Source organism: Hemiscyllium ocellatum, chromosome 16, assembly GCF_020745735.1.
Source record: "Hemiscyllium ocellatum isolate sHemOce1 chromosome 16, sHemOce1.pat.X.cur, whole genome shotgun sequence".
NCBI classification, from domain to species: Eukaryota; Metazoa; Chordata; class Chondrichthyes; order Orectolobiformes; family Hemiscylliidae; genus Hemiscyllium; species Hemiscyllium ocellatum.
Genome location: NC_083416.1, coordinates 80,293,495 through 80,321,101, shown reverse-complemented (window position 1 = coordinate 80,321,101; position 27,607 = coordinate 80,293,495). Strand labels below are relative to the sequence as shown.

The following is a 27,607-nucleotide window of genomic DNA, read 5'->3' as shown; positions in this document are numbered from 1 at the left end:
ATCCGAACCTACTCCAAATGTCTTCATAGCTAGCACCTTCCATACCAGGCAACATTCTCGTAAACTTTCTCTGCACCTTCTCCAAAGCGTCTGCATTCTTTTGGTAATGTGGCGACCAGAACTGTACACAGTATTGTAAATGCAGAAGAACCAAAGTCTTATACAATTTGGAGGATATGGTGTCAATCAAATATTAAAGTGTCAATGTAGGTCTATGAGCAGAATGTGAAGCCAGAATCTACTAATTTAGTGGCTGCGTACTGCAATCCATCCAAGACTATTAAACACAAAAAAACAACATTAATTAATGAATGTTGCATAGGTATAATTAAGGATTAGTGGGTAATCAGTAGGTTATCTGAAAATAATATGGTGAGATGAAAACCTATCCTGAATAGATAAAATCAAGTCTTGGAGCCATTTGAATTTTAGGAATGCAAGAAAACGTGGTGCATCCCATGATTCTTCTCAGCATATCACACAGAGTTTTGTCCAAGTTGAAAAGTCACACACATTCACACTGGTATCATTGAAAATTATCACGCAATAGCTTCAAGCTTCATTTAGAATGCAAGTCTTGGGCCACAAAAGGTTACAATAGAATACTTGAGTGAACCAAGTACAAATAATTACTTATCCTGCTATTCAAGGTTTGGAACCGAAGAAACTATGGATGCTGAATCATAAGAAACGAAAACAGCAGTTGCTGGAAAAGCTCAGCAGGTCTGGCAGCATCTCTGAAGAGAAATCAGTGTTAATGTTTCAGATCTAATTAGGAGGAAGGATCACTGGACCAGAAATGTTAACTCTGATTTATCTTCACAGCTGCCAGATCTGCTGAGGTTTTCGAGCAACTTCTGTTGTTGATTCGCGTTAGTAAAATAGATTTCCATCTTATTTTTGTTCGGTGATACATGTGAGTGCTGCGCACCAAGGCAATGTCTATTACATCCCTTATTGTAATGGAGAATGCGATGATGAGTCTCTTTCTTGAACTATTGTACTCTATGTGATGTATGTACATCCAGTGTACTATTACGAAGGGAATGCCAGGAGCTTGAATCGTCGACAGGAGGGCAACACGAGTGAGCGTGGCTTGTGACTTGTTGAGGGGCTACCTTGCAGCAGCAAACTTAGTCCTTAAAGGTGATTTTTCGATGGTGTTGACTAAGATGTTTTTGTAAGTTTTGCAGTGTATCCTGTAGATTGGACACACTGCTGCCACTGTGTAACTCTGGTGGAGGGACCAAATATTAAATGTTATGGATAAGTAATCAATCAAACTGGCTGCTTTGGACTGGATGATGCTGAATTGTCTGCTGTCAGAGCTGCAAATATTCAAGCAAGTACAGAGTATTCAATCAGATTCCTGACTTGTACCTTGCCCATGGTGGATAGGCTTTGAAAAGAAAGGAAGTCAGTTCTTCATTGCAGAGTTTTCAGTCTCTGACCCAATCCTGTGACCACAGTATTCAGATCATGGGTCCTGTCAGACACGGGTTAATGGTAACACCGAGGATGTTAATAGTGGGACATTTAGTGATGGTAATACCATTGACCATCAAGGCAACTGCTTGGATTTTTTTTTCTCCTTGGAGGTGGGCATTACCTGTCAAGTGTGTCATGTGATTTTTAAAAAAATATCTCAACAGGCCAAGCCTGACTATTGGTCAGATCTATATGCATATTGAGACAGGTTACTTTAGCATTGGAGGAGTTGGGAACGGTGCTCAACTTTATGAATTTTTAAGTGAACAATTTAATTGCTGACTTTTGTTGGAGTGAATGCCATTTATGAGGCAGGTGAGGATATTAAACCTTGGACAATATGCTGAGGAATTTATTGTGAGAGTACTTCTGGTGATAGTGTCGTTACATCTGTACCAGTAGGGCAGATTCAATTCCTATGTGCCCCAGATGTGTGTAAAAATTTCTCTGAACAGTTTAATTAGACAAATCTGTTCTGAGGCATTTCTGGGAATAATGAGGTCGGGATCCAGAAAACACAGTTTTGTTGCTTCGTGCTAGGCATGACTCCAACTAATGAGGAATTTCCCTTATCTTTCCTATTTCCCCAAGGCTTTTTTTAAAAAAAATCTCCTTGGTGTAGTCAACATACAGTCAACTACTGTTTCATTGTCAAGGGCTTTAACTCTCCCCTCAACTCTTTTGTTCAATGGCTTAGTCCATGCTTGGTCAAGGATGCCAAGCTCAAGAGAACTAACAACATGCTGTTTGTGAAGCACACAAGAAATAGTTTGAAAAGCTTGAAATCTAGCATATTCTACAAAATAACGAATGAAAATTGAAGATATGCATCACCCGTCCTTTTAGAGAAATAACCTGTTCTCCAATGTAACAGGCAGTTAATCTGGAGTACGTATGGCTGATAAGTAAAAGAAACCCATGTAGGCTTATAGTTTGCATTACGTGCTGGAGGGTTTGTCAGAATTTAGGTAAAATAGATACGATATATGCAAGAATTATAAGCTAATTCTTCTGGAGGCACTATTCATTTCCAGGCTTGACATCAAGCCAAACTAAAGTATCCTGTGCATTCTTCACCAGAATGAAATCCAATGCTTTTGACCTCTCAAGTGGATACTTATGATATTTGACAGTGACTTAAATGACTTAACTGTAGTCACAAAACACAATTTCCATTTATATCTCACAATCACATAGTTAACCCTCATAAGGCCGTTAGAATAATATGAGATAAACAAGTGACACAGAGCCAAGCAAAGCACAGGAAGAGAGAGCAGGAAAGTCTTGGAGTGCCAATACCTCCCCTCAGGTTTTCTGCATTTTGAATCATCAACCATAGACATGAGTTAAATAATACATTGGTGGCAGAAACTCACTCTTTGTCTACCGACTTCAAAATATTTGTTCCCTCGATGCTATCGTTATCCCAATCTTACTTTTGAACCTGTTGAGTAATTAATCCTCCATTTTAAATTGAGAATGCTCAATGTATTCTCACAAACAATGCACTCTAATCATCTTCTTCATATGGTCACCATTTCAAACAGCTGTAGATGGCTTGAAATTTACTTGGCATATACATTAACTTTTAAACTCTGTTCTAATTACCTGCAGTACCACTCTATTGGTCGCTTCTCCTTCTAAAGAACCAACTGAAACCCCAAGCTGTCGTTCTGATATCATTTAAATAAATGACATTCTGGTGAACTTGTAATTTATAATTTGCCTGACTGAAATTGGTACAAGCCTTGTTCTGAAAATGTGTTGCTGGAAAAGCGCAGCAGGTCAGGCAGCATCCAAGGAACAGGAGATTTGACGTTTCGGGCATAAGCCCTTCTTCAGGAATCTGAAATTGCTACAAGCCTTGTTCTGCCTTGCACAGATTCTAATTATCAACCCACACCCATTAAGCTACATTGAGACATTTAATAAACAATACTTCACAATTGCAATCTCATATGTTTGCCTTTGCTTCCTGCTATCTTCTTAATACCTTTCAAACTGTAATTCCTACCATCGTTTTGAATCTGTATCATTGCTTCTCAAACTTGATTGAAGTACTGCAGGAGATCGAAATGAATGAGGTCAAAGGGTAACTTATGTGAGTGACCAAAGAAAGATTGGGCTAATAGTTGGGGAAAGAATAGAAAGCCCCAGTGATGTTGTCCAACCAAAACTTATGTTTCCCATCGTGCACAAAGCAATAATTTGGTCAAAAATAGCTTTCAAGATTGAACAAAGCACACGTGACATAATATTCAATCTGAAAAGCATATTTGAAAGCATGCTTCTCGAGTAAATGAGAAAGGAAATTGTATTCTTCCTCCGGCTCATTCAGTTAAATGATAATCCACAACGTGAAAGACAACTGATTCTAACAACAATCTTGGAAAACGAACTGATGCCACCAAACGCAACGAAACATGAATGAATTTTAAAAAAAACTTGCTTGAATTATAATTCTGCTGCAGCTATTGGGAGCGGAGGAACGCGACCTTTAAGATGTCACTTGTTGGCTTAAACCGCAGTGCTAGAGATGCAAGGTCTTAATATCTACGAAATCTTGAATACAATAAAATAGATGATAAATCATAAATCCTTCTCGTTTAGTGTGTTTCTTTCCTAACGTGACTGTCCATCTCTCCTCTAAAATGGAGCTTTGCAGCTTTGCCCTACCTTGGAAGTTACTCCCAAAGTGATGGCTGACTGTAAAGTGCTCCAGCAATTTAATGCAAATACTTAGTGTAATTTTACTTCTCCAATGTTCGTTCCCTAATCACGCGGAATATGTAATGATATTACATTAGACGATTTAAACAAACGCGTGTTACATTATGATCGTTAATTTTGCTGTTGGTAAATTGAAATGCCATTTACATCCACAAAGTATCTGTATCGATCTCATTTAGGCCTGTGTACATTACATAATTTACTGCTCCAAATGTCACTGTCTTGAGCCATGTTGTTTCCATATCTTTTGTGATGGATTAGCCTAATTAATGCGCAGAGTATGAGGCAGTAGGAATACATGCACTTATCAAGTACTTAGCTGACTAAATAGTCTTGATTGGGTGATTCGGCTTGGTTTTAGCCCATACGAGTCACTTGCACGCCCATGAATAGTTGAATTTATGCGATTGTTACGTAATAAAGATCGAACTAGATGACAGTCAACGTGACAAAACTAGATGTTAGGCTGTGATTACTCAATAGCTTACAGTGAAAGTAGTCACTTTGGTGTAAATGCTTAATAGCCGAATGATATAATACCAATGCATTGCAATTTGTCAAAACAAAACATGTAATGTTAGCTACCATGAAGTCTGGCAAAACACAGTTGAGAGTTGGACAAAATTACACATGAGTCAAAATAGAGCTTGTGGAGTGAAAAGAAAACAGCTGGATCAACGTCTTAAACATAAGTAACCTGACTCTTCAGCTGCTGATCCATGCTGCAGTCTTCATTTTTTATGTGTTTTACTGAAACGTAATATACTCACCTCGTTAGATATATGCTTCCATCTGTTCACTATGTTTGCAGATTCACTTGACGCACATGTTCTAATATTCTTCCCGGAAACTCCAGAAGTTGTTGGACTAACTGGAGCAAAGTACATTAATTCCATTTTCGCTGCATCTGGTGCTGATCGAATTTTGTAACGGTATGTGTCTGAAAGGGATCCATTTCCTCGAATTTCAAGGACGTTGGTAATTAACTTAGAATCTGGCACAACCTGAAGGTTGGCACTTGGATTTTTCGTTCTGCTTTTGGAGTCCAATTCTGTAGCATAGCAACAATTGGTCAGGAAACAATTGCCACTGCTGTCAGCTTGTGCTGTGTTCGGACAAATGGCAATAACAAGCGCGATTATGACAACAAGAAGCAAGAACGATGTTATTCCCAAAGAAATTATTATATAAAATGCCAAATCGGGAGATTGTTGTAAATCTTGGTGGAAGTCGTCAACTTCTGACTGAAATTCTTCGCTCTGTTCAGAGATAATGAGTGTGATAGTGGTACTAGTAGAGAGTGGTGGGTAACCATTATCCTTTACCCGGATGACTAGTGTTTGTGTGGTCGCATCACCATCTTTAAATCGACGAGCGCTTCTGATTTCTCCCGAATTCCGTGCAATTGCAAATAGACCCGAATCAGTGGCTTGCACAAGCTGATAGAAAATACGTGCGTTTTGTCCTGAGTCAGCATCAGAAGCAATTACCTTAGTTACCAAAAATCCTGGATCGGCAGATCGAGGCACAGTCGCTTTGCTGTAATTCATTGACTTAGGTGTTGTAATGACAGGCGCGTTATCATTCTGGTCGAGAATAATCACATTCACAGTGACATTCCCGGAAAAAAACGGCAGACCCGCATCTTGAGCTTGAACAAGGATCTCAAAACTTTTCAACTGCTCGTAATCAAAGGATCGTTGTGAATAGATGACGCCATTTTCTGAGTTAATTGAAACATATGAAGAGACTGGATGGCCCTGGACTTTGGTGTCTAGAAGTCTGTAAGCAATCTGGGCATTTTGTTCAGAGTCGGGGTCGAACGCTGACACTGATCCAATCGAATGTCCAGCTGGATTGTTTTCGGTCACGTAGAGCGTGTATGTAGTCTGCGTAAAGCTGGGCGCATTGTCATTTACATCTGAAATATGCACAGTCATGGTTTTGCTTGTGGATAGTGGAGGGCGTCCCTCGTCTTCACATGTCACAGTAATTGCGAATTCCTGGGCGTGTTCCCGATCCAGATTGCCATTCGCGGTTAGTCTGTAAGTGTTCCTAAAGGAAGGTTTCAACTCAAACGGGATATTCGGGGAGATATCACAACTCGTACGTCCGTTTTCAATAGAATCCCGATCCGTAACACTCACCGTCGCGATCAAAGTCCCAGTGGGAGCGTTTTCGCTGACTGTGCTCGAAATCGGTTTTAGAATCAAATCCGGAGCATTATCATTCACATCCTTGATGTCCACTTGAACAATACAATGTGTGGAAAGTGACTGCGTCCCCATGTCCCTAGCTTCCACATGTATTTCGTAAATACTTTTTTCTTCAAAATCCAGTCTCTCTTTAACAGTGATTTCTCCAGTTTTGGGATCAATATTAAATGCTTCAGCTATTTGTTCTTCACCATAGCCACTTAAAGAGTAAACAATGTCACCATTGGACCCCTCATCCAAATCCGTCGCGTTAAGCTTAATAACTAAAGTGCCTAGTGGAGTATCTTCCGTTAAACTAATAGCGTACAAGGACTGTTGGAAAACTGGTGCATTGTCATTAACATCTAAGATAATGATAGTTACCTCAGCAGTGCCTGACCTCTCAGGCGCTCCGCCGTCAATAGCAGTGAGCAAATAACGCTGTGTTGATTCTTTTTCGCGGTCTAACGACTTCTGTAACACCAACTTAGGTATTTTCCATTTCCCAAGCGTCTGTACATCTAAAAAGAAATGTTCGTTGGAGGTGAGCTGGTACATCTGCACAGAATTGCTTCCTGCATCAGGATCCTGTGCAGCTTCTAAATTAAACCGGGTTCCAGGTGTAACAGACTCCGCAATTTCCAAATTGATTTTTCCTTTTGAAAAACTGGGAAAGTTATCGTTTATATCAATAATCTCGATCTCGACATCATACTGCTCCACAGGACCATCAATTTCCAGTTCCAAAGGCAGTAAACAGGTGAGGCTTTGCCCGCAGAGTACTTCTCTGTCTATTCTTTTATTGACGAATAACATTCCATTCTGAAGATTTATATCGAAATATTGCAATGGCGCTTGGAGGGCGATCCGGAATCTGCGAGTTGCGAGGTCGGCTGAATTGAATCCTAAGTCTTTCGTGATGTTCCCTACAAAAGCACCGCGTTCTAATTCTTCAGGAATGGAGTAACGAATCTGCCCCGAAACCTGGTTCCACACACAAAGCAGCAAGATGGACGGTATCGCAGTCTTTCTGCACAGAAAGAAACCGTCCCTGTGTGTCATTTCCTCTGCAGAGATGTGTCTTTCGGCCCTCATTATTTCTTCTGCCTGGAATTATCAATTAATTCATCCAAAGTAATGACGTACGTCGAAAACCGAGAAGATCTTCTCGGGGGGTAGCTCGGTACATTCATCTGAACGATAACAATCTGCCTGTTTTCATCCTTCGGTGTTGGGGGATGGGTGGTGGATCTCGAGCTAAATTTCTTCCCCTTATTGGTAGACAGCGACACAAAGAGTCTTTGCCTATAACTACACTGAGGTCACATTAAAGCTGTACATCATGTAAATTATGAGAAATATTACTTTCTGAAATCAGTAAATTAATTTTGCGAGCTCTCAACTTTTAAAAAGTAGTGGTATTGCTAATTTATTATTGATTTATGTACAATTATGTAAATGAAATGTCACATTTGCTGCGCTATTGAAATTATCATTAATGTAGTATTGCGTCCACATGCAGTGCTTCCCAGAATACCTGGTATTCTTTATTTTTCAAACCAAACGCTTTACTATGCTGAAATTTTTAACAAAGTACGAGCGATGACGAGAAGATTCGGCAGTATCTATGGAGAAAGGAACAGAGTTAAAGTTTCAAGACCATATCTTTTATCGGAACTGAGAAAATGTGGTTGTTTTTGAGTAGGTGATGAACGAAGAATAGTACAAAGAACATCCGCCATACGTGAAATTAAGAGACTGAACCATAGAGGACTCATTAGTCCAGAACCAAAGGGCGGGATGCTGGCAAGAAAAAGAGGCAAGGACTTTATGCATGTGCCTCGGCCGGATATGCTCCTGACTGAAAGCACAAATAAAAGGTGCGATGGAGGTGTGGAAGTAACGATCAATGAGAAGAAAACAACATGATCACCAAGATTTGGTTTAAAATAGTTGGATCCAATGTTGAATTTCTAAACCTGCAAAGTGCATAAACTGAAAAATCAAATGCTGTTCGTCAAGTTTCCTTTCAGCTTCAGTGGAGCAGTGCAGTAGGCCGACGACAGAGATATGAGAATGAGAGCAAAGTAGAAACTTAAAAGGGACAAGCAACTGGATGTTGATTTATGCTTGCAGTGGGAACAGAGGTAAATTGCAAAGAGGTACGCCAATCAATGTGAACTCTCCAGCCATCTACCCTGGACGTGCAGATTGTGTGCCCCGAGTTCAGTAAACATGATAACTGAAATATAGCACTTTTCGCTGTTTCTCTCTTCATAGATGCTCCCCAAAACTATTACCAACACTTTTTTTTCTTTTATTCTAAACCTCCAGCATTCACAGCATTGTGTTTTTAATTAATTTTGAATGTTATGCCTGCAACTAGTTTTTCATTTCCGGTCAGAGTGGATACTCATCGACATATATACTTTAGAGGTCACATATCAAGGCAACTAATTTGAAACTGGACTCTCATCACTGCAACAACACACGAAAATACATATTCTCAGCTCAGCTGATTTTACAATATGGCAACATTTATTTAACACGATATTCACAAATTGCTGTGTAGAGCAGTTCACATGGAAAGCATTTAAGATGAAAAAAAATCTTCTGCAACAGTGAAGTAGGAGGAATGAAACTCAGCAGATAGAAAAAAGTTGGTTGAAGAAATTCTGCCATCTTGTAATGAATACTCAGCTCGTCCTTTACGGCAATCCTGATTTTAGAATTTATAAGTTCCAGTAAATTAGTTTGCTGTATGTAGAAAAAGCAAAGTAGCACTGCATGGCCTGGTAGGTGTTTGAGATCTGAACATAGAGAGCTCATACTTGCCTATGAAATGCCTATGAAACATTCACAGTAAAATATCTGTTTTACCCTAGGTATCGAAGGGATCCTCTTCTCTAAGGAAAACAAAGACTCTGAAATTATGTAAATGTGAAATAACAGTCGTGGCAGGTTTGAGGCACATTAAATTCATCATTTACCATCAGATAACTAATCTGTGTAAGGTCTAACCATCATATAGAGCAAGAGGTATTGAAAATCCAACCGCAATAATGCACTGCTTTGATATTCCAAATAATTATGAAATAGACAGCCAGCATATGTTGCAATTGCTAGTTGCTTGCAAGTTGCTGATGCAAGTAGCAGCATTCTCTGCTTGCCTCACTGCTGTACTATCAGAAGAGGAAGTATGTTCTTTAAAAAAAGCATTGGTAGTGTCTCTACCTTTAAACTAGAAATCCTGGGTGAGACGTGGATGAATACCTTGATTTAAAAAGCTTTGGGGAGAGTTTAAAGTGTTCTCAGCAATAATGGATTGAGATATAAGGTCCAAATTACTGCATGTTCGGGGAAAATTAACCGACGAATGAGCAGTGGGTGATACATGAACACTCACATTTTCTGTGAATGCAAGTGCAGAATATGCCTGTAATTTACAAGACACATACTGTGAAAACATGTTTATCCATAATTACAGCTCCTTCAGAATTCATCAACATCACTGGTGCCAGCCTTCACAGAATTTGATTAATCTCAACCACTGTTTTTGGGGATACTTTAAATGCACTCTCTCTACAGTTCACCCATGTTACAAAACACATCTGAAACAAATGGAACTTGATCCAGGGTTTCTTGCTCGCTCAAGCTCAGATGTAACAGTGGCTGATCATTTGGAAAATATGACCAGTTTTAAACCCTGGCAATGTCAAAATTGTGTTGTGGGGAAAAAACTTGCCTCATCCTTAGCCATGCTGTTCCTGCAAATTAATTATTTTGTAGTTCATAACCTGAAAGCACTGACAAAACAGGTTGTTTAGCATCACTATTTTCAATTTTGTTTTATTTTTATCTTATAACTTATATTGAACTTCGAACTTGTACTTCTCAAAAATAAATGAACGAAAGAACAAAAGGCAGATGATTGATGTTGGGAACTAGCTGGAAACATTATGCATGTTAATTACACTTCGAGTGGGACAACACACTATCCTAGAACAAGCCAATCAGAGACACATAGGAGAATTCCAACCGAACTCTACCAACCAACACACTGACTTGGATCCCACTTACCAATCCCTGAGACAAAGAATGAAGAAATGACGTTGCAATAGGAAATGACGTCACGGCAGGAAATGGCATCATCAGTTCTAGGAAACTCAAATATTTAAAGAGAAAGCGCGCTATACCACCAGTGAGTCATCTACAAGCTCACTGAAGATGTTACCTTGTATGGAGACAAAACATCTGAAAACGAGCATTTCAGATCCGTGAGCGAACCTACATCGATGTTAATTACAGTTGTAAAGACACTGTAGATGAACTGGCGCTGAATCGGACTCTGTTCAGGGTCTGACAATTGTTTGAATGTTAAATTGTCGAAGAATGGAGGACAGGCACTGGTTAGCTTAACAGGGGGAATGTTGAAAGAAAAAAAGAAAAAAAAATTCACTGGTTATGACTGGTTTGTGGCCAGGAGGTACTGTTACTTTGGAAGTTTCTGCACTGGGTAGTATCTGGTTTTGGCTCTGTATAATTATTCTCCAATTATCGACTTCTTGAAAGGTTGAAGAAACAATCTCAGTTTGAAAAAATCTCCAGATGTCTGCAAAAGCTGTTTGCATTGACAAATGGCTTTGAACTTCAAGCAAGATATGTCTGTAAGATAACTTATTGTCCAAGAATTTTGAGACAGTCTAGTATTCATTGCTGACATATTCATCAAACTGAAAAATTGTCATTCGTTTATTTTCTTTTTAAAAATTCACTTAATTCACTGCGCTTGCCTGTCTGTCTGTGCATGTGGATTTATGATCAAAGAATATTCAGCTTAGATAATAAATATAATTGTAGTTCCTCAATGTTCTGTGAATGTTGTATTCTGAATTCTAAATGGTTAATTTTTGTTTAAGTTGTGAATTTGTTGTCTAAGATCGATAATTTGTAATATCTGGTTAGGAACATGTCAGCACTTTTGAGGGTTATTGAATGTTTTAATTTCACTTTGTTGCAAACCCAGTGATGTTGGGCTGATTTGGTTTGACCTGCTATCCTAGCATTATGTAAAATGCACTATTCAAACTTTACTAAACAAGACAGATGCAAGAAAAATAGCTTTAAAAAACAATAACAATATGTACTTCATGCGCACGGATTGACTGCTCACTGGACCCTCATTGGTTAAGATGTCCCCATGCAAGTTTTACATGCAGTTACCAAAAGCTTTTACTTAGGCAAATTAACTCTGATTGTTTCAGATTGCCATGAAAATGCAATAGTGAACAGTCTCTCCTAACCATTTGACCAGGTGAAAGGGGAAAATAAATCACAAATTATATTGCACAATTCAATATCTTCAGAAATCAGTCTTAATACAGAATATAAAAATCAAGATCTAAACATTTTGCCGAAGACAACAACCTTACAGACACGAAAACAGAACTTAGATAGAGTCATAGTCATAGAAATAGACAGCATGAAAACAAATCCTTTGGTTCAATCCATCCATACTGACCAGATATCCCAACCAAATTTAATCCCACCTATCAGTAGTCGGCCCATATCCCTCCAAACCCTTCCTATTCATATATCCAATCAAATGCCTATTAAATCTTGCCATTGTACCAGCCTCCACCACTCCCTCCAGCAGCTCATTCCGCACACGTACCACCCTCTGTGTGAAAAAGTTGTCCCTTAGATCTCTTTTATATCTTTCCTCTCTCATCCTAAACCTAGGCCTTCCTGTTCTGGACTCCCTGACCCCGGAGAAAAGACTTTCCCTATTTATCCTATCCATGCCCCTCATATTTTTTTAAACATCTATATGGTCACCCCTCAATCTCCGACACTCCAGGGAAAACAGCCCCAGCCTGTTCAGCCTCTTCCTATAGCTCAATCCTCCAACCTTGTCAACATCCTTGTAAATTTTTTTTTGAACCCTTTCAAGTTTCACAACATCTTTTCGAAGGAGAATAGAATTGCATGCAATATTCCAACAGTGGCTGAACCAATGTCCTGTACAGCCGCAACATGACCTCCCAACTCCTGTACTCAATACTCTGACCAATAAAGGAAAGCATACCAAATACTTTCTTCACTATCCTATCTACCTGCAACTCCACTTTCAAGGAGCTATGAACCTGCACTCCAAGGTCTCTTTGTTCAGCAACACTCCCTAGGACCTGACCATTAAGTGTATAAGTCCTGCTAAGATTTGCTTTCCCAAAATGCTGCACCTCACATTTACCTCAATTAAACTCCACCTGCCACTACTCAGTTCATTGGCCCATCTGATCAAGATCCTGTTGTAATGTGAGGTAACCCTCTTCGTTGTGCACTGCACCTCCAATTTTGATCTCACCTGCAAACTTACTAACTGTACCTCTTATGCTCACATCCAAAACATTTATGTAAATGACAAAAAGTAGAAGACCCAACACCAATCCTTGTGGTACTCCACTGGTCACGGGCCTCCAGTCTGAGAAACAACCCTCCATTGCCACCCTCTTGTCTTCTACCTTTGAGCCAGTTTTGTATCCAAATGGCTAGTTCTCCCTGTGTTCCGTGAGATCTAGCCTTGCTCACCAGTGTCCCATGGGGAAAATTGTTGAATGCCTTACTGAAGCCCATATAGATCCCATTTACTGCTCTGCCCTCATCAAGCTTCTTTGTTACTTCTTATAAAAACTCAATCAAGTTTGTGAGACATGATTTCCCACGCACAAAGCCATGTTGACTATCCCTACTCAGTCCTTGTCTTTCCAAATACATCTTGTCCCTTAGGATTCCCTCCAACAATTTGCCCACCACTGTCGTCAGACTCACTGGTCTATAGTTCCTTGGCGTGTCCTTCACACCCTTCTTAAACAGTGGCACCATGTTAGCCAACCTCCAGCCATCCGGCACCTCACCTGTGACTATCCATTGTACAAATATCTCAGTAAGAGGCCCAGCAATCATTTCTCTAGCTTCCTACAGAGTTCTCGGATACACCTGATCAGGTTCTGGGGATTTATCCACCTTTATGCGTTTCAAGACATCCAGCACTTCCTCCTCTGAAAATGGACATTTTTCAAGATGTCACCATCTATTTCCCTGCATTCTATATCTTCCATATTGTTTCCACAGTAAATACTGATGCAAAATATTCGTTTAGGATCTCCCCTATTTTCAGCAGCTCCACACAAAGGCTGCCTTGCTGATCTTTGAGGGGTCCTATTCTCTCCCTAGTTACTCTTTGTCCTTAATGCATTTGTAAAAAACCCTTTGGATACTCTTTAATACTATTTTCCAAAGCTATATTATGTCCCCTCCGGAATTCCCTCTTTTGTATATTCCTACTGCCTTTATACTCTTCCAATGATTCACACGATCTGTCAGGTCTATACCTGATATATGCTTCCTTTGTTTCTTAACCAAACCCTCAACTTATCATCCCCCATTCTTTACACCTACCAGCCTTTCCTTTCACCCTAGCAGGAATATACTTTCTCTGGATTCTTTTATCCCATTTCTGAAGGCTTCTCATTTTCCAGCCATCCTTTTACCTGCGAAGATTTCCCTCCAATCAGCTTTCAAAAGTTCTTGCCTAATACCGTCAAAATTGGCCTTTCTCCAATTTAGAACTTCAGCTTTTAGATCTGGTCCAACCTTTCCCATTTGTTTAGTGGACAGGCCGATGGTAAGTTTCTTTCTTTCACAGAAATTTTTGCATTCACGTAATTAACTTATGTCTCTTCACAAGACCCTTAAAGATACAGTTAAACAGCACACTTATTTATTAACTTCAATTGCTTAAACTGTACTACCCCATCATTCTGGTTCTGGAGTCTTCCCCTTCCTACTATGTTGCCCTCGCTCTGATTATTTTGGTAGCTGCTGAGCTGCACTGCTGATGTTTGCGGTTTTTGACTTCTAAATGATCTGATTTACTCTGGAAATCAAGAGCTGACGTTTGGATAGTACTGTCCTTAGAAAAAAGCTTTTCTCTGTTTCTAAGTGTCTTAGACTATCTTATTGCTTAGCACCAGGCAATTTTTCTCTTACAATTCCTTGCTTTGATTTCTTAAGCATTAAATATTCACCTCAAAGGATTTATTATAAAGCTGAACTTAATGCATGTAAGCATACTTTCAGATAACTCTTCAACATTCATAGAAATCAAAATTTAAAATAAAACTAAAACTATATTTTCTCCCTTCTTCACACAGATCACATACAAATAAAAGGCTTACTGAAAGCGATATGTCTTTCTACTCACTTGACAAACAAAATTTTTAAACAACAATGACAATAGTATTTCATGAACTATCATACCTGTTATATTTCCAAATGTTTAACAAACATTTTTAAAACCTTCATTTGATCAGGGTCTTGCCAACATTTTTACTATTGGGTCTACTTGAAATTAATCTGAAGCCTTTTTAAGAAAAGTTTGTATTTGTTCAAAATGCTCATGCTTGTTGAGAGTGATGATTTCATGCTCGCAGATGACGATGTGTGGCTTCAAACTGAGGTCTCCATCGTCACCATGTATTCAGACAGTGTGCGAAAAGCACACAATTCATTGAGTAGTCCACAATATACATGTATCAAATCAAATCAGTGTTCATTCAGGGACACAGTATTTGCATCAATCGCTGGGAAATTGGGAAGAGAGAATTGATATACAGCAAATTACAGTAATTGTGGCACCGATTTCTGGCTATCAATCTTCTCAGTCTCAGAAATTGACTTTCAATAGTATAATAGCACAATATTGTTGGACTGAAACTGATTCATGCATAGTCTTTATCTGTCCAACGGTCGAAGGATATGGCAGATCATTGACAATTTCACACTACTCGTGTCTATTATGAAGTTTTCAAGTCATGATCATAACCTTTTTACTTGCATCAAGGTAAAAAAAAATCCAGATTTAGTTTAGTAATCAGTCTGGAGCAGTTGCACCACACATACACTGGACAAGGACCATTTCCAATAAACCCTCAGCTAAATTTCTCACTTCAGAATTAAATGAAACAACAATTGCTGAATACTTCCAACTCAGTACCTTGGTTGCCCTTGACCCGAAAGCGAGTCATACAATAGCACAGCTGCAAGAACATCTTAGCATTTGCGTTTTATTGTGTGTTTGTCTTTCATTAGGACTTTCAGTATCTATGAAGCAGACGCTATTAGTGTGATGAACTGGACTCAGTTTTCTGGAAAAATTCAGTTCTATCACGATACCATCAGTCTGTTCGTTTTGTAGCTCATTCACTATCTTCATCATTCATTTCTTTGACCTCATAACTTAGTCTGCACTTTTTTTTTCAAATTCTTACCTGTTCTGGGGAAACTCCTGGGTCTTGCTACTTAGTAACACTTAGGAATATTTCGGAATCAATAATGTCCTCTATGTAAGAAGCGACAGGAAATGGAAGAGATCCTAAACAAATGTTTCTCATCAGTATTTACACTGGAGAAGGTCATGCAAGCTATTGGATCCGGAGAAATAAAGAGTGATGTCTTGAAAGGAGTTCACATCATAAAAGAGGAGATGCTGGAGGTCTAAAAATGCATTAAGGTGGATACATCTTGGCGATTTGGCCAAGAAAACTGTGGGAGGTCAGGAAGAATGTACAGGACACCTGGTAAAGATATTTATATCATCGACACAACAGATGAGGTGTTGGAAGACCGGACAGTGTCTAATGATGTGCCATTGTTTAAGAAAGGGTGCAACGTAAAGGAAGGGAAGTACAGATGGATGAGCCTAGCATCAGTGGTAGATAAGTTGTTGGAGGGATTCTGAGAGACAAATCTACTTGCACTTGGAAAGGCGAGGAGTGATTAGAAACAGTCAGCATGGCTTTGTATGTTAGAAATCGTTTATCACAAACCTGATTGAGTCCTTTGAAGAGGTGACGAAGAAGATAGGTGCAGGCAAATGGGATTGGTCCTGTTTAGCGAACTTGGTTAGTATAGGTGAGATGTGCCTAAGGGCCTGTTTACGTGCTGTATATCTATGACTCTATAGCCATTTCCTTAAATATAATGAATAATGGACAGTAAATGCTGGCCCCCTGGGTGCCCACATCTAGTGCAAAAATATTGAAAATTCAGAGAAAGAAAGTTGAGACTGTTCATATTTTGGGTACATATGTAGTCGCTAAATTGGCACATTCTGCTACTTTTCCCGTGTATTGAAATATTTGCATATTTGTGTCTGTACCCTGGGATATCTGCTCCTCCACTCTACTGAGACATTCAGTGATAATTTGCTTTCCAGAGTTTTCCAAAAATGTATCACCTCACATTTAACTAACATACAATCGTTTTGCTAATTAGACAAAATTCTGAAAGTGTATTAATATTTTCCTCTATTTCAGTAATGTGTCTTTGCAGTTATTCGAGTATTTATTTGTATTGGTCACGGCCACAACTTGAAATCGTCTTGAACTTTGAAACTATATTTCAACTTTCGATGACGAAATCATATAGTCACTGTGTCATAAAGTCATACAGCATGGAAACAGACCCTTTGATTCAACCAGTCCATGTCCAACATAATCCTAAACTAAACAAATCCCAGCTGTCTTATCTTTGCCTATACCCTCCCAAACTTTTCCTATTCATATACTTATCCAAATGTCTTTTAAACATCGTAATTGTACTGACATCCACCACTTCATTCCGCATGTGAACCACCCTCTGTGTACAAAACAATGCATCTTTTTTTTAGATCTCTCACTCTTCTCAATTAAAAAAATGTTATCCCCTAGACCTGAAAACCCCAATCCTCTAAGACAATATTATTAACCCTATCTATATCCCTCATGATTTTGTAAACTTGTATCAGGTCACCTCTCAACCTTCTATGCTCCAGTGAAATAAGTCCCAACCTTCCTTTATAACTCAAACCTTACATACTCGGCAACGTCCTGGCAAATCTCTTCTGAACCCACTCCAGTTTAATAATATCCTTCGTATGACTGGGCGACTAGAACCGGGCACTCTACTGTAGATGAGGCTCTCCAATGTAGGCGCAGAATCAACCCTATCTGAATGTTACTAAATAGCTCTTGCCTGTTCAAGTCATTACATTTAACTGCCATTCTTCGTTCTCCTTCTTGAAATTAAATCAACAACCTCTCTGCTGCTTAAATCCAAACTCGGATGCATTTTTCCTCCACTCTGTTGATTTCCTTACAAAATATTTCCCATACAGTTTTATTTAGAAAAGATCATTTGATCACTTCCTGAAACTCTTCTCTTCAACTCAACACTGTCCTTGAACTTTTGGTTTCTACAATTTCATTCTCAAGCTCACTTCGATCTCTCCGTATTTGTTGTGTTGCATTTTCTCCAATGAAACTTAACAGAAACAGAGGGAAGAGAATCTCAACTTATTGTTAGATCCTAGACACATGTCTGAAATTAATGCTGAGTTCAGACATTTCAGATTATTACCTAGGCTTCAGTTTGCAGGAACACAATATTACTACTGCCGACAACATTGCAAATTCTGCCTACTTTGAGAACACATTTGAGTTTTCTATTGGCCCCTTTGCCTTGCACCATTTGTCTTCCGATTTCCATGTTATCTCATAGCTTCATTTAATTATTCGAGTAAAAAATGAGGTCTGCAGATGCTGGAGATCACAGCTGCAAATGTGTTGCTGGTCAAAGCACAGCAGGCTTATTCCCCTTCCTTCCATTCCTGCTTCTTTTCCTGATGAAATCTTTATTGCTGAAATTTCTAATAAGAAATATCATTGACACAAATCTTGAATTTTGGATGTTGAACAAACTATTGAGATTTTTAACCTTGCATTGTGTGATTTTGCTTCTTTTTGAAAATAAATTTGATGGGTTTTTTTTCTAATCCCTAAATACCATGGAAAAGTCATGGGTGAGCATTCGCCTTGGAAGACTGGGAATCCTTGGAGTGAATGGATAACCAGTGTGCTTTTAGGATTTGATTTACAGCGCTTTAACTCACTAACAGAGAAAGGACAGTGACATATTTGTGAGTCATTGTGTTGCAAATGCTGGAGGATAACTTGCAAGTCATGGTAATGCCATGCATCTGCTGGCTTCGTCCAAAGATATGGCAGATGTTGTATGTTTGGAAGGTACTTTCGTGAGATCTTTGTTTAGTTGTTTATAGATGGTGTACACTGTTGTCACTATGTGTCAGTGGTGAAAAGAGTGAATGCTGAAGCTTGTAGCTGATTGCCAATCAGGAAGAAATAATTTGTTCTGATTATGTCACGTTTCTTGAATGTTGGTGAACCTATATTCATGCAAGGTAAACTAAACAGTATTTCATTAAACACCTGACTTTTGTCTGTAACCCCGTGGCGTAAGATAACTGTTTATCTTGTATACATTGTTTATTTCAAGAAAACTGCAGGCAACCCTAACTAATATTGAGGGGAAAAAAAAGCTTAGTTGCCTTTCTGTGCACAGGCAATCCATCATTTTCATTTATGCTTGATGTTGCATACAATGCACTGCAGATATATATATATATATATATATATATAGAGAGAGAGAGAGAGAGAGAGGACTTAATCGTGATAAATAGACATGAATAACTGCAAGAATGATTGCATATTATGAAAGATACACAAACGGAATTTTTACATTACATTTTTGGTACAAACCCTTTTCCAGTAGAAATGAGAGAAACCTAACATACGATGTAAAAGTAGTCACCACTTAGAATATACGATTCGACTTGATTCTCCGAAAGCAGCTTGAAAGTCAGAAACAATTACAGAGTGAAAACTATCAAATTGAATATCAGAAACGGAGTTCATGGTGACCTAAGCATGCTGTTGTAATACTGAGAAATGTGATTGATTTATTAAATAATAATCATTCCCAAAAGTAACTAGATGCATTGAATGCTCCAATAAAAATGTCACTTGAACTCACCAATCATGAGATGGTTGCTATTCTGCAGTGTGCACAATAACTGTTTCTAATGGAGAGGCATTGTAATGCCACGAAATGTGTGTAATGCAAAGATTGCAACACTGTAAAGAAATAGCGATTACAACAAGACTGAGCTCAAGAATGTGAAGAATTTTTTTTAAGCTGACCTCCTTAGCCTGCAAATCTTGAGCTGAAGACATCTACCTCAAACCACTATAGATTTAAAAATAGAAGAGCTGAAGATGTTCTCACTGTGATAGATAAAAGGATATGTCATAAAAAGTAGGAACCCACAATGCATTGCCTCCCTTAGTCTCACCAGGCATCTGAAAATGTGAACAGAAGTAGCTTATATAAGCTGGTGAAGAAAATTGGCTGTCACTGAAATTGTTCAATGTCAGCTCTCTCTTTAGAATCATGCAATGGATAAGACAACAATGATTGAGCAATATCAGAACCAGTTGAGATCCATAATAGTGTAAAACACGATTGTATTTTCGCACTGATATTCTTATGCCTATTCTTCTCATTGCTACTGCCGTATGACTTCAGTCACCTACTGACAATATCTGTTTGCATAGTAGAACTGATGGAATTTTTTTTCAGCTTTGTTTAAGTGAAATCCATGATAGAGAGTACCAATTCAGAGTTTCTGTATGCTGGCCATGCAACATCAGTAGTCTTTATCAAGGAACACATTCAGCTTTAAATGGCATATGCTGTAGCATTATTGTTTTGGCTTCAACTTTAGGAACACAATGGTTCGATCTAAAACCTTGTCATAACACTATCTAAGGCAACACTATCTATGCAAACAGACTGTTTGATGGTGGAGATCGTTGATAGCTTTACATATCTGGGCTCAAAATCCAATAACCATCTGTCACACAGCGTTGAAATCAACACATTAATCAGAATAGTGGCAGATGCTTCCAAGTTGGTTGAGAAATTATGGAACAACAACCTGACTGAGAAAGCAAACTGTGAGTCGAGCTTGACTGTTTCTTTACTGAGACATGCAGAGCACCTGATACGTTGGAGAAGATGTTGAAAAGCTATTGTCTTCACTATCTCACTCGTTTATTTGACACTGCTTCGCGTCACTAAGGAACAAACACAGAGATCCTCGAGCATAATAATTAATTCAACTAATTCCTGTTGTTAAAATAACGAAATTGCCTAGTTAATTAATTGAATGAATGATTTTGCATATGGTTATCTAAGTCTCGACTCATGGCTGCCTCAGTTTCCTCACATTCTCACATTACATCAAGCATGCTATGAAAATGACAAGCATTGATACTGACGATTTTGAAATTACCAGTCCAAGGTCATGACCATTGGAGGTTGACTTGGTGGAAAGGTTTTGGAATAGGAATTAGTGACGACACAATAATAGATAAGAAAGACTGATCGTGCAATGTTACATGGGAAAGTAATTTGTCCATCAGACAAAGCAGGCTATAATGGAATTACATGAGTTGCAAAGATCTGACAAATTGAATATATTGAGAGAAATGTAAAATTGTTCATTTCAAGAGGAAGAAGAAAAAATGATATTCTGTAATTGATGAATGATCGCAGAACACAGAGATTTAAATTGACCTCAATGTTGCAAGAAGATTGGTTTGCATGTGCAGCAGGCAATGGGTGAAAGGCGTAAAGTGCTATTCCTTACTGTAGGAGACTGGGTAGAAAAGTGGAGGGGTTCAGTGATACATGGAATTGATGAGACCCTATCCAGAAAACCAAATAAAATATCGATTTCCTTATTTAAAGAATGCTATGTGAATGGTTGGAATCGATTCAAAGAATGTATGCTAACTAAGAGCTAGAATTGTTGGGTTGTCTTACGAGGACAGCTTACATCTGCAGCCCGTAATGTTCCAAAGATTCAGAGGTGAGTTGATATGCAATCCTGATAGGTCTTGGCTTGTGGAAATGGGGACAATGCCACTTCTGTGGGAGAATCTAAATATAGGGGTCAGTGAGTAAAGGGATACGCATTTCAGATGACGCTGAGGAGAAGTTTTTTTTTCTCTTTCCCGTGTACTCATAGGTACTTATAAAATCATAGAGTCATACAGCGTGGGAATTGATGCTTCTGTCCAACCAGACCATGCCGAACATGATAATCCCAAACCAGACTAATCTCACCTGCCTGCTCCTGGTCTATAAACTTTAAATCTTTCCTATTCATATAATAATCTAAATGTCATATGAACGTTGTAATTTTGCCCACATTCTCCACTTCCTCAGGAAGTTTGTTCCACATGCTAACCACTCTCTGTGCAAAAAAAAACCCTCATATCTTGTTAAAATATCTTTCCTCTTACCTTAAAAATGTGCCCCTACTGTTCAAATCCACCGTTTAGGAATAATGCACCAGCCATTAAGCCTATCTCTTTCCCTCATGATTTTATGTTCTTTTTTATGGCCAGCTCTCTACCTCCTATACTTCAGAGAAGAAATCCTTAGCCTATCCAACTTTTCTTCATAACACAAACCTTCCATATCTGGCGACATCTTCTGAACCCTCTCCAGCTTAATGCTATCCTTCCCATACTTGGTCGACTCCAGAAGAGGCCTCACCAATGTCCTGTCCCGTCCTCAACATGACGCCTTTTTGACCACCCTGTCAGATTACGACCCCAAAATTGAACGAATTATGTACCTGAACCCCAAGGTCTCTCTGTTTTACAACACTACTCAAGGCCCTACCATTAATTATAAACGTTGCACTCTTCAAAACTCGACACATTTTAAAAGAAATGACGTAGAGATAAGTGGATTCTTAGTCAGTGAGGTGGTAAAGTGTTATTGGGTTTGGTGAGACAGTCAAATAATCAGACCAGCTATTATCTTACGAATGGCCAACTGTGCTTGAGAAGCCACCTGACATACTTAAGCCCCTGAAATCGATAGTCGTACGTTAAGAGTCAAAACATTAATTTCAGTTGACGAAGAAGTGGGCCGAGGGGAAGCAAAGACAACTGAATTATGCAAGCTTTTAATACGCTGCCCTCCTCTGCTGCAAAAGCGAAAGGTTGTCAGACGGGGCTCCTGAGTTAAGCCACGCAATACTTAACAAAGAGTTAATCATCACTCAAGAAAACATCAACTCGCAAGATGGAAGGTTACAATTAATTTCTGGAGTATTGCGTGCAGGTCTAGTCGCCCTGTTAAAGGAAGGATATCACTAAGCTGGAGAGGGTTCAGAAAATATGCATCCAGATGTTGCCAAGACTGAAGGGTTTGAATGATAAAAATAGATTGGATAGGTTCTGAATATTTTCACTTTGAGCATTGGAGGTTGAGGGGCAACTTTAGACAGGTTTGTAAAATCATAGGCCTTAGATAAGGTGAATAACGACAGTCTTTTCCCTCAGGTGGGTGAGTTCAAAATTAGGGGACTTTTTTAAGGTAAGAGGCGAGATACATAAAAATGATAAGCGGCAGCTCTATTAAACAGAGTGTGGTTCGTGTATGGAATGAACTGCTAGAGAAAGTGGTGGTTTGAGGTAACGTCACAACATTTAAAAGACATTTGGATAAGTGCATGAATAGGAAAAGCTTGGAGCGTTATGGCAAAACGCAGGCAGGTAGGATGAGTTTAGTTTGGGAGCATGGTCAGCGTGGAATATTTGGACCGAAGGGTCTGTTTCCGTGCTGTGTGACTCTATGCATTGAAGTTATGCTGGCAATTACTACTTGCCTGAGAAGCGTTCCCGTTAGTTAGACATACTGGAAGAAACCTTCAATTCTCCTGATTTTGTGCTTTCTTGCTACATAGTATGCTACTGAAGTTACTGCATGAATTCCATTGGTTTAGCTGGCTTTTATGAAACTATTACAATATCCAAAAAATAAGCAAGAAATTCAGAATGAGTAATGCGGCAGGAACAATTTGCTCATGCCCCCTTTACAATGCATTTAGTTTCCAAAAGCGCTGGGCTTTTGCAGAAAACGTTGGAAACTCAGATCTTGTTCATGTATGTCAAGAATAGCAGTGCGCTTGTCGACCTCATTAGCTTATTCTGCATAAGCATTTTAATATTTAGGTGTTAACTAGTGAAAATCTGCTCACCTCATTGGGTATATCAGACCAGTTATCCTTCAGTATTCCACACTGTGGTGAAATGTTCATTACGTTCCTTTCAATCGTTCTAGGCATTTGTGGACTGAATTTCGTGAAAGCTAATTCAGCTGTTTCTGGCGCTGAACGAATTTTGTAACGGTAGTTTTCTGAAAACGATCCATTACCATGGACTTCCAGAAAGTTTGGAATTAAATTGGAATCCGGTACGTATTGAAGATTGACACTCGAACTCTGATATTCCAATTCTCTGCTGCAACAACAATTAGAAAGAGAGCAACCTCGACCATGAGCAGAACTCCCGCCCATTGGGCATACAGCAACAACAAGAACAATGATAACCATTAGCAGAACAAATGAGGTTGCTCCCAAAGTTATGATGATGTAAAAGGTTAATCTCTCCGAACCTTGGAAATCCTTGCGGGGTTCACTGACGTCCGGTTGAATGTTTGTGCTTTCCGCAGCTATTTTCAATACAATAGTGGCCGTGGTCGAGAGAGGTGGATATCCATTGTCTTTCACTTGAACAATTAACCTTTGCGTTTCCGCGTCGCTATCTTTAAATCGCCGAACACTTCTTATTTCTCCAGAATTACGTGAAATTGTGAAAAGACCTGGATCGTTGGATTGCATAATTTGATAGGAAAGTCGTCCATTTTGACCAGAATCTGCATCGGAAGCAATGATCTTCGTTACCAAATAACCTGGGTCTGCAGATCGAAGAACACTTGAATTGACATGCGTTTTAGATCCAGGGGATATTATAACAGGACGGTTATCGTTTTGGTCAAGGACAATCACATTCACAGCAACACTACTCGAAAGTGACGGCAAACCAGCATCTTGAGCTTGAACGTGGATCTGAAAACTTTTAAACTCTTCGTAGTCAAATGGATGTTTTGAAAATATAGTGCCATTTTTCGGATTGATGTAGATATATGAAGACATTGGAACCTGCTGAAGAGGCTTCTCCACAATTTTGTATGTAACCTGTGAATTTTGACCGATGTCAGGATCAAAAGCTGTCACTGATCCAATGGAACTTCCAGGCACATTGTTTTCTGTCACATACATTTTGTATGAAGGCTGTGTAAAGCGTGGCGCATTGTCATTTATATCGGAAATCTGCACAACGACTGTTTTGTTGGTGGACAGTGAGGGGGATCCTCGGTCTGTGCACTTTACCGTGATTTTATATTGAGGCACACTTTCCCGGTCTAGAGCTTTATTCGTGATGAGCCTGTAAGAATTTAGAAACGCCGATTTCAGATCAAAAGGAATGTTTGGAGAGATAAAACAATCCGTGTATCCGTTTTTATTGGAATCTCGGTCTGTTACACCGATCAATGCTACCAGCGTTCCACTGGGAGCATCCTCACTGATTGACTGTGAGATAGAATTAAGAAGTAAATCCGGAGGATTATCATTGACATCTTTGATCTCCACTCGCACATTACAATGAGCAGATAGTGGTGGTACACTCCGGTCCTTAGCTTCTACATCAATCTCATAATAACTTGTTTCTTCAAAATCAAGTATTCCCTTCACTTGGATCTCCCCCGACGTTGAATTAATCGTAAACATTTTCGAAACGCTTTCCTCATTGTGACTACTAAATGAATAAACCACGTCACCATTAGGACCCTCGTCCAAATCAGTGGCGTTCAGTTTAATCACTATAGAACCTTTTGGCACGTTTTCCATCAGACTGACAGTATATAACGACTGTCGGAAAACCGGGGCATTATCATTAATATCAAAGATTATAATAGTTATGTGCGCGGTACCTGTCCTTTCTGGAGAGCCCCCGTCAAACGCTGTGAGCAATAAACGGTGTTTTGCTTGCTTTTCTCGGTCGAGAAAGTTCTTCAGCACTAATTCGGGTACTATGCGTTTGCCGCGACTTTGCACACCTAAAGTAAAATGTTCATTTGGTGTGAGCTGGTATGTGCGGATAGAATTGTTTCCTCCGTCAAGATCATGCGCGTGCTCCAAAAGAAAACGCGCTCCAGGAACCGCTGATTCTGCAATTTCCAGATGAATTTCACTGTTAGGAAAACTCGGTGAATTATCATTAATATCGACAATCTCAACTTCGACTTGATATTGCTCCACAGGATTTTCAACTACTGCTTCAAGAGACAATAAACACGTCGCACTCTGTCCACAGAGGTGCTCTCTGTCTATCCTTTTATTAACAAATAAAACGCCACTCCGACGATTTACATCCACATATTGTATTGAAGAGGCAGACACCATTCTGAATTTACGGCGTGATAGTTCTTCCACTGCCAAATTCAAATCCTTTCCGATGTTTCCGACGAAGGCACCATGTTCCAGTTCTTCGGGAATGGAGTAACGAATCTGCCCGGAAACCAGATTCCAAGCACAAAGCAGAAAGATGGTCGCTATCGGCAACATGCGATTGCTGGGTTGTGCCATTTCTTTTGCTGGTATGACAGTTCCAAGCCTTAAAAATTCTTCTGGGGGATAATGTGCTGCATCTTACCCGAAGTAAATCGATCAGAATGACGAATAAACTGCACTGCGTAGAGATCTTTTGAGGAGATGGCTACTTCGTTTGTACAGGCACCACCATTCCTTCTGCTTTTTTTCCCCCGGGTGTTGGGGGATGGGTGGTAGATCACCAGCTGTATTTTATCTCCTTATTGGTAGACAGCGACACAAAGAGTCTCGGCCTATAACTGCACTGAGAAAATATTAGCACGTCATTGAAAATATTGAAATTATGATAATTTGTTTACTGTTCATTAGGGCACAGAATATGTTCTATATTTGAAATTGTTGGATCGAAGTTCCTACTAAGCTCACATTTATGCAAGCAGAAGAAATAATTAAATGCAAACTTGCAGTTCTTTCATTGCACCTTTACCGACAGAATTCAAATTGTATTGTGGCTTCCATTTAGTGTCGTGATACTTATTTGGTAAAAACATTCCTTACGTCTAAATTGCATATTCTTCATCTCAATGAATATTTACCATGGTCGTAAGTATAATTCAGGACCAGGCACAATTATTGAGTACACTTTCAATATTGTTTTTCACTTTAGTTCAAGTAATTTTGACGTTCAAGTGCCTGGAAACAATCAATCACTCACCTTGGTGACTCAACATTCATACATCTTGTCAGATAATGAACACTGTACAAACCTGCCTGCCCATTTCAAAAGCAATATTAAAGGATCGAATCTATTTTACGTGACAGCTTCAATAATTATCAATTGTGGTAATAAAATTGAGTCAAGATACTGCTGTGCATCGTTATGAAAATGCCATTAATACATTGCCTCTGTTGTTTCACAAAATCTGATTCAAAACTTATAGAAAATTTCAGTACTAAAAAAAAATCCAAGATTAAGGGAATAAAAATACTACGTTATCATATTAGCTTCGTGGAGTGAATTTGTCTTCATTTGCATATTTTTGTTTTATTGCCTCTACTCTTTATGCCAATATCGGTGAATGGTTATTTGGTGTTAAATCTGATTTGTAAGATCATGGTTATTTAAGAATTTCGCCCAGACAAGTGCAGAGGATGCAAATGCTTTCACATTTCGATGATCATATACTTACAAGCTCAGAACTAATTGCGCAATAGACTGTCCCTGGAAGTAACTCGCCTGTTCTGAGACAGTTTTTCCTTTGTTAGTTGCCCAGTCCTAATGAAGGTTCCTGCCCGAAACGTTGACTCTCCTGCTCCTCAGGTGCTGTCTGACTTGCTGCGTTTTTTTTCAGCACCACGTTCTCCCTGCCCTCACTGCCTTGCTGTCTACACTTAATGTAACGCATTTAGCCATCTAAAGAAATAACGATAGATTTACCTAGTTAATGGAACTTTCTCAATGCTCATGTGCCCTACTGCCTTATTATTTGTAATAAAGTAATTCTTGTTGCTCAAGTATGTGCCTCTGCTCAGACTTATTACTGGTTAATCCTTCTCTGCCTAAAAAAGCAGGCCCCACAGAACTTAGAAGTTGGCTACATCATAACCATTCAACGGTAATCTTAAGAAGTGCGGGCTGGAGACATCTATTAAAGTCTAACATTAAACAAAGAACTATTGATGCGGTAAATCTAAAAACAAGTCTGGATAAATTCAGCAGGTCTGGCAGCATTTGTGGACTGAAAACAAAGTTAATGTT

The 27,607-nt window shown here is 39.1% G+C and overlaps 1 protein-coding gene across 1 annotated transcript; it reads right to left on the bottom strand.

The window, feature by feature from the left end:
* Positions 1 to 241: 241 nt before the first annotated feature.
* Positions 242 to 25,863, bottom strand: LOC132823110 (uncharacterized). Its single transcript, XM_060836650.1, has 4 exons — positions 23,434 to 25,863; positions 10,705 to 10,827; positions 4,989 to 7,520; positions 242 to 277 (listed from the first exon to the last, which is right to left on the bottom strand). Exons 1-4 carry the CDS (start codon positions 25,861 to 25,863, stop codon positions 242 to 244), a joined length of 5,121 nt encoding a protein of 1,706 aa, XP_060692633.1.
* Between the last annotated feature and the right edge of the window lie 1,744 nt (positions 25,864 to 27,607).

Coding starts and splice junctions, on each gene's coding strand:
- LOC132823110 (XM_060836650.1), bottom strand. CDS start 25,863: ATGTTGCCGATAGCGACCATCTTTCTGCTTTGTGCTTGGAATCTGGTT. Junction 10,828..23,433: donor GGTCTGATATACCCAATGAG/GTGAGCAGATTT, acceptor CCCCCTGTTAAG/CTAACCAGTGCCTGTCCTCC. Junction 7,521..10,704: donor CAACTGTAATTAACATCGAT/GTAGGTTCGCTC, acceptor TGATAATTCCAG/GCAGAAGAAATAATGAGGGC.